Source organism: Glycine max, chromosome 17 (assembly GCF_000004515.6).
Source record: "Glycine max cultivar Williams 82 chromosome 17, Glycine_max_v4.0, whole genome shotgun sequence".
In the NCBI taxonomy this organism is placed as follows: domain Eukaryota; kingdom Viridiplantae; phylum Streptophyta; class Magnoliopsida; order Fabales; family Fabaceae; genus Glycine; species Glycine max.
The window spans coordinates 6,139,726-6,148,034 of NC_038253.2; the positions used below are offsets into that span (position 1 = coordinate 6,139,726).

Consider the following 8,309-nt stretch of genomic DNA (forward strand, 5'->3'; position numbering starts at 1 on the left):
AATGTAGTCGATTTTGTGTGAATCAGTAGGGATAAATTGATGGCACTGTGGTTTGTAAGTTCTATCGTTCTTAATGACTACTGAGTGTCCGAGTGATGTTTCAATCTGTCTGTTGAAGTTAAAATGGCAAATACTAGTGTGCTTGTTTTAATGTTTGAGACCCCTCAAACAGCCGTTCAAGCAAAAATAACAAAGTGTTACGGGTGTTGCCACACGCGCCATGCAAATAGTTGGTACACCAAGCATAATGTGCAGAATTCTCATTTTATCCTTTCGTAAAACTGATACGGATTGGACAATCCGTAATTGGATCATCCGTGGCTTACAAATTAATGGCTAAAGTAGGAATCGAATAAAATAATTAATGTCATTATATATAATATTAAAATTTCTAATGTATATTTAATGCATATGTAAATTTAGATAATAAATTTTGTAACAATTAATTTTGATATAATAATTAATATATTTACATATATGAATTTTTATGAAAACTGTTTTTTATTTAAAATTTATATATGTAAAAAAAATATATTATTAGATCAAAATCAATTATAATAAGGTCAAAAAATATATTAGTAGATTTATCTTAATAAACATATAATTTTTATTTACAATTTATATATATAAACAAATTAATTATTAGATCAAAATTAATTATCACAAAATTTATTATCTAAATTTACATGTGTATTAAATATACATTAATTATTTTATAACATAATTTATTTATTAGTTAAGTTGGTTAGAGCGTCAATCAATCCATAGTGTTGCAAAACAGCAGTTGCTGGATGTATCAACAATTGTGCTGGGTGCATATAGCAGCAACCAATTGTTACTTCTCACAAATGACACCTCAAAATTCATGCAACTTGAATGTAACGGGCTCACAAGCATGTCCAAAATAGTATAGATCTTGTTAACAAATTGCGTTGTGAGTGGTTGAAACTTTTTTAAGACATTGCCACTGTAGCAACATGCTTTTTTTGATGTATGCAGCATATGCTTAAATTTCAGTCTAATCTTGGACAAAATATAATTATTAAGATTTTGGTTTGCTTTGCTGAGTTTTCATGTGATATATTAGTTAAAACCTTTTTTTTTTTATAAAATAAGTAGATAAATGTTCCATACCAAAACTTTTCAAGATTCAGCAGAGTACGAAGGTTAAATGTTGACATGTGGGTGGGGGCATTATCGTGAAAATCCATCCAAGTACAAGCTTTACCACGTGAGTTGGGGCATTATTGTTTTAGTTCCTATACTTGCATTACTTTTGCGTTTTAAACTTACCCTTTAGTTTCAACACTTGGTCCATTCACTATAATTGGTGATTTTTATTTTGCTTAATATTTCTGTTTGGATGCATTTTTCTAAAAACACTTCTCACAGAAAAATAAGAAGAGAAAAAGAAAATGAATTTTTTCACCAAGTGAGTTTTTCATTAGCTAATCATTAATTAATTAATTTATAGAAATTTCCTCATATAACTTCTCTAAAATATGAGAAGACATCTACAAATTAACTACTAATTAACTAATAAAAAACTCATTTAAGCTTAGGAAAAAACTCATTTTATTTTTTTCTTCTTATTTTCTTCTCCTAGAAGTATTTCTAAAAAAATTTACTCAAACATGTCCTCGGTCAAAACTCAAAAGCTCTCCGGTAAATATTATTATAAGCATTTTTTGAGCACAATAAATTAATCCAAACACTTATTGCCATATGTATTCTCAAGATGATCATTCATAAGAGGAGACTAACAAAGCAATTTTATGCAATAGATTCTTGTCATCATCATCTTTATGGTTAGAGGTCCATTCCTGATAACGATGAAGACTACCAGTGAAGTCTGTAAAGAGACCATCAACGCCTATCTTGTTGATCCAGTAATCATACTCCATATACGGATCTTGACTGAAGTTGAAGTGCAAAAATGGGAACTCATTTCGGTAAGTATATGGATGCACCTGCACCAATATTAGCAATTCTATTGTCATTTATTTGACTCTAAAACCATTAATGAAAGACAATGGAATAGATTAAAGAGGGCAAATGTCAAACAGATTCGCACAAAACATATAAGACAACAAAATCAAGAATAAATTCGTTCAATCTTCCAAAAATTATCAAATCCATGAAATCTTAAGGAAGAAAATAAGCTTTAAACAAGAACTGCACCTGCAGGTTATGAGCATGTGCCCTGGCAACAAGATTAGTAGGATTTGTCATATAATTTTCTACCACAGGTACCACTGTGTCCTTCCAAGGTCCAATTCCCACAACATATTGCTTTATGTAGTCTAGGTATTCATCAGATGTAATCTCCCAAAATGACTGCACATTGTCATCACAGTACTATTTTGTTAGGCTTTGGAATAGACAATGGAAACAGCATTGTAACATAAAATGGAGACAGTATTACTTTTGAAAAAGCATAAATTACATAAATGCTGCTAAGATCTAAGGATCGCCGAGGTTCAGTCAAGTAGGAATGGATAATCTCCAAGGGCAGGGATTTTTCCAATTTCAACATTTTTTTTTAAGGAAACCAGCATTGAGTGTGCTGGCAAGAATGACAGTGGAAAGCTGAAAAATAGTAGAGTGAGAGTTGAGAAGGTATTTGGAAAGAATGCGAAGTCTGAATACATTCTTCATTTACATTCCTCCATTTATACAACAAGAAAGAAAAATGTTCACTATTCTCCATGCATGACAAGTATAAAGCTGCACTGTTGGGACTACTTATGCTTTCTCTTTGTAGTGTAATACTTTTTAAGGTCGGAAGATCAGAAGATGTACCATCAGGATATAAATTATTAACTTCACAAGTATAAAAAACTCCATTAAAAATGAAAAACATTTTGTGCCAAAAAGTTCAATAATCCTAAAGTGGCTTAGACATCAGGGGTAAAATGTATTACACACCTGATTAGTGTCTTGCGTTGGAACAATAACATCATCAATTAAGAAAATCTTGGGCAAGTCCGTTTTGTTTGATATATACACGAGTGAAGTTGGAGCAAATGACTGAATAAATACAGGTTGTCTCAACCAATCTTTTGACAGGTAGGAACCCTTGTACCCATATTTCTGAAGTGTCTCCACAAACTTGTCCTCAAATCTTTTGCCATGTGACCATTTAACCTGTTGATTGTATCAACTTAATGAACAGAAAGGAGACAAAACCTCTAAAAGATCTTGACTAAAACATATTACTATTAAGACCAAATTATCAAGCATGAAATTGTAAGATTTTTCATAAAACATTCTAACAGGGTATAAGAATTCTTAATGCAATTTGCTCCTTAGAAATTTGCAACAACATAATCTCACCTCACCTCCTGTAATACTCATTAGCATTAATTTAAAGATGGGAATTTATTTCATTGAGTGCACAATATCACGAGCAGTCCAGCACTAACCATCAAATACATATGTACAATAAGAATGATGGATTCTACTGTATTCTTCAGTTAGATGAATTATATATCAACAGTTATGCCTTTTGGAACAACTTATCTTTGTTGCTACAAATCCCTCCTCTCCTAACATGTAAGCATTTGTTGGATTCTAGAAAGAAATACTCACTTGTTGATTGATAAATACTGGATTTTTTATCTCTGGATATATTCCAACAACTCTGGGTGCATCCTGTGCTATGGTAATGAACTCTTCAAAAGTGATGATTTGAAATTTTCCTGAAATAGATTCCAAGTATAAAGTTAGACTAATGGGTACTTTTAATGTGTGCTAAAGCAATATTAGTTTCATGTAGTAATCACAAGAGAAAAAGCAAGTCATCAGCAGCCAGCTTCCCAAAAAATGAAAAAGAAAATTAGTTCCACTCTTCTGTGTGTAGGGGACTAATGTAACAGAATGCACAGTTGGCAGCAAGATATTGAAGAGGAAAAAATATTGCAAGGATGGGGGAGGAAAGGAAAAGTGAACAAGGAGAGGGTGGAAAATGGTGGAGAGGACAATAGAATTTTGGAGAGGATTTGGTGGCTTAGGCCAGGGAGGGCATAGGCATAGTCTGTGTTTGAGCTCTGGTTGTATTCTCTTTACTGCATTTTCTTCATTTCTTCTATTCCAGTATCTCTGTTTTTGTGTGTTGAGAACTAATTTTTCATTGTAGAGGAGATTCCCTCCTTCAGTTCCATCTTATTTTCAGTATTTATGCAATTTCTTATCAAAATCTATCATGAATTAAAAAAAATATTTATAATGATTTTAGAACTATCAGGTAGTGAACTGTGGTAACTGAATATTTCAGAATCAATGAATGAACAAGTGAAACAAACGAAAGAAAATTACACATAATACTGCAAAGGAGGGACTAACCATTAAATTGTTGGTCCCTGAAGCTATACCTCTGCTTCACCCTCAATGACTTTAGTTCCTTTAATGTGAAATCAACTGCAAATAGCAAACAAGTAAACTTATTTTGGCAAATTAGATTATTCAAACAAGAAGCGAATTGGTTTAGATGGCAAATAGGACTTTAAACAAAATTAGAGAATTTGCAAGGAAGCTGAACAATGGATAGCAAGTTCAGCTACACTACCAGGAAAAAAGCCAGTCATGTTTATCCCTTGGACTTCATATGTTCTTTTACGGTTAGCAAACCCTGTGTGATTTGCAATGTCAGTAGTATCATCAAGGGTAACATCATGGAAACATATAAGAACACCATCTTTGGAAGATAAGACATCAGTTTCAATGAAGTCTGCACCCTCCTCAATAGCTCTCTGCAAGAAAGATTCGTTTTTGAGAAAGCATAAGCCAAAGATGACAATGATATTCATCATGTCATCTACATTTTGCCTAATAATAGTTTGTGCATAATTGTAGCATGATTGCATTTGATGAAAAAACAATTTTAGTCAATTTCCAAATCAGAAAAAAAAATGTAGTTTTGCAAAAAGATTCCTTTCACCAAGTATGCAGGACGCGTTTCTTCAGGAAGCTCTCCGTTTGAACCGCGATGAGCAATGTTATAAGGGCGAAAAGTTTGTAGGGGCTTCCTACTCCCATTACCACCTTTGCTGGGAAGTGGATACAAAGTCCTTGCATTGCTCCCAATTACAAGCAATAGAAATACAAAAGGAGCAAAACCTGTTCAAGTTCAGATTCATTGCACCAAGTTAAAAAAAAAATACTAGTATCTAGCTAGGAAAACTGCAGCAAAAACAATAATTTTCACACAAACATGAAAGGCATACATCCCAAGTGGAGAAAAAATACAATTGAAGACAAATGGTATGGATATTATGGTAAATTTGAATGTTGACTAAAATGAATGGTGAAACTGAAGCATGAATTTCTGACATAAAAATCTACCGTGGCACAAGATCCATTATGCAAGTAAATGACAAAGGGTCGTTGATTAATTAAGAAACAACAACAATTCCAGATCATATACACAGAAATTTTCGGTGACTCTCGCTCAGATCGACAAAAACGAAAAAAAGAGAATGCGGAGGAAAAAGAAAAAGGTGAAGGGATTCTGAAAAGTAAAAAAGGCCTTACTGGGTAAGGAAGCCATGGAGATGGAGAAGGAGATAATGATGGGTGTGGTTGTGTTGTGTTGCTCACTTAATCGTTTCTAAGTCCAATATGGTTTCAACTTAAATAGTGTTTCCTGTTGGTGTGAACGATTTTAATTTTATCCTAAGAACGAATGAAAAATGTTAAAATTATTGGTCAGACTCAGACAGAGGCTTTATGATTGGCGCCGAAATGCTTATGCTGGACTCTACGAATGTTCTCCGCATTGGAAGATTCTTTCGTAACATCTAAATCTAAATCTACAAAATATAATAATAATAATAATAATAAATAACATTGTTATTAATTATTATTTTTATAATTTTGACACCTGTCCTTTTTATAACTTTTTGGTCTTTTTACAAAATTTGTCTTCTTTTACAAATTGATTTCAAATTTTAAATTATTATTATTATTAAATAATAAAGCAATGCATAGGCAAATTTACTTTATTAACCTCATCTCCATTTTTTTATAGCTGTCCTTTTTATAACATTTTGGTAATTCTACAAAATTTGTCTACAAATTGCAAATTGATTTCAAAATTTGAATTATTATTATTATTATTAAATAATAAAGTAATGTACAAGCAAATTTACTTTATTAACCTCATCTCAATTTTTGATAGCTGTCCTTTTTTTTTTTATAGCTTTTTTTGCTCTTTTTACCAAATTTGTTTTCTTTTGCAAATTGATTTCAAAATTTAAATTTTCGATCCTATCAAAGTAATCACCCTATTAGATAACATTTCACTACCAACAACAAAATATTAATGCGATCCTTACGTATGAGTTATCGACTAGTTACACTTACAACTTAAAATACATACACCAATCTATATCATCACTAACAATATTTTGTTTATTCCATCCATGTTTTTTTTATTTGGGCTAGTCTATATTTTTTTCCACGTCTTATTTTTTAATCTTGGTATGATCCTCCTATTTTATTTTATTTTATCTAATATATTAAGGTTATATTTAAATCAAGTTTATTTTTTTTCCATCAATCAATCACACTAATTTTCTTATCTTGATAAAAAAAAACTAAAAAATGGCACTTCATGCGAGTTTGTCATTAGCATGGCTAGTGATAAAAATTGATGAAAGAATTAATTAATCTAACAAAGACAACTCTAAGGGGCTTTAGTTTCATAGAGTATTCTTGCATTCACGGGAATGTGTGGTTAGTAATATAAGATGGGAATATTATTTTTTGGGTATTTTTTTTAAATATTTGATTACATTTGAATATTTCTTGAAATAGGTTTTAAAATTTAAAATAATTTAAATAAAAACATATATATATATATATATATATATATATATATATATATATATATATATATATATATATATATATATTGGATAATAAAATTTTACATTTCAGGTGGAAATCACTTTCCCACTTCTCCTCATGCTAATATAGATGCAAGAAAGGATGATAAAATAAAAAGAAAAGAAATGATAACATTTATAGGAACCAATTATACCTAGGATTTAAAAAAAGACTTGTAACATACGTGACAATATATATTCTCGCCTTTCATATTCTCATAAATCCATCAACAAATTCCCCTAAGAGATTAAAGTAAATAAATAAACTTTGAAATTAAAAACTAGGATACAAGACTAAAAATGTATTTTTTGTCATTAATTTTAAGTGATTAATTCAAATTTAACAGTAAAAAAATTAAAATAAAAAATAGTTTTAGAATATAATTAATTAAGATTTGAGGTACACAGAATAAAAATTATTAAAAGAAAATTTTTAAGGGTTGTTGAATTTAAAATAGCAACTAAAAGAAAGTATTTCTAGATTCTAAAAGAATTTGATATCCCAATTCTATTGTAAATGTACATTTCAAAGGAGAGGGAAAAAATATTTAAAATTTCTAATTGAAAGAGTGATAACCACACTCTTCAAAGTATATTCTCAACAGAAAAAAATTATATATTCTGATTTATAATATAATAGTATATTAACTTTTAAAATTTTAAAAAAGTAAAAGTTAAAAAAAATACAATTAAGTATAATATATGTGCACATTAATATTTAGACTACTATATTTCCATTCTTTTCTCATGTGCAAGTGTAATGTCATTAGTTTTTTTTTTTTGGGCGAATCTGATTTTTTTATTTATAAATCACTTATATATTTCATGAGTCAATCTTACTTGAATCATATAAAAGTATTATAATTTTTAAAAATTATATATATACTCAAAGTAATTTGAACTTGATATAACTAATTAACTTAAAATAATATTGTATTAGATGATTGACGGACTGGGTGATTGATTTGCTTCCTAAAGGCTAACTTTTTTTGAGAGATTTTCTCGGTCTTTTCTACACATACCCTAAGAAATCAAACTCTTATTAATATATGTAAAAGATCTAACTATTTACCAACTTTACCAATATGAATGAAGTATTATTTTTTACGAGTTTAATTTCTATATATTATTTGTATAAAAAAATTATATTATTAACCAATAAAAAAATTGTAGTAAGCATAGTTTTAATTTAAGATAATCAGCAATAATCAGTATTGAGTTTATAATCTATAATGTTTTATATCACTATATTTTTTTGAATACATTTTAAATTACTTTTAAATTTTATATATGTCAGTAGGTATGTATAATTGTATATAAATATTTAAAAAATATATAAAAATAATTATAAATATTGTATAATTCTATTTTAGCCTTTTTTTTATAATTGTTTTCGCACACTAATGCGAAGGTTAGCAAAAA

The 8,309-nt window shown here is 29.4% G+C and overlaps 1 protein-coding gene across 1 annotated transcript; it reads right to left on the reverse strand.

Annotated features, from left to right (window-relative positions):
- Positions 1–1,661: 1,661 nt before the first annotated feature.
- Positions 1,662–5,705, reverse strand: LOC100800181 (glycerophosphodiester phosphodiesterase GDPD6). Its single transcript, XM_003549522.5, has 8 exons — positions 5,533–5,705; positions 4,940–5,118; positions 4,568–4,751; positions 4,345–4,419; positions 3,592–3,701; positions 2,929–3,147; positions 2,182–2,337; positions 1,662–1,970 (listed from the first exon to the last, which is right to left on the reverse strand). The coding sequence occupies exons 1-8, from the start codon at positions 5,546–5,548 to the stop codon at positions 1,743–1,745; spliced, it is 1,167 nt and encodes a 388-aa protein (XP_003549570.1). The 5' UTR covers positions 5,549–5,705; the 3' UTR covers positions 1,662–1,742.
- Between the last annotated feature and the right edge of the window lie 2,604 nt (positions 5,706–8,309).

Excerpts from the sequence above, each read along its gene's own strand:
- LOC100800181 (XM_003549522.5), bottom strand. Across the intron at positions 4,752-4,939 it reads AAACGCGTCCTGCATACTTG|AGAGCTATTGAGGAGGGTGC; the intron begins GTGAAAGGAATC and ends TCTTTCTTGCAG. Across the intron at positions 3,702-4,344 it reads CAGGGACCAACAATTTAATG|GAAAATTTCAAATCATCACT; the intron begins GTTAGTCCCTCC and ends AATCTATTTCAG.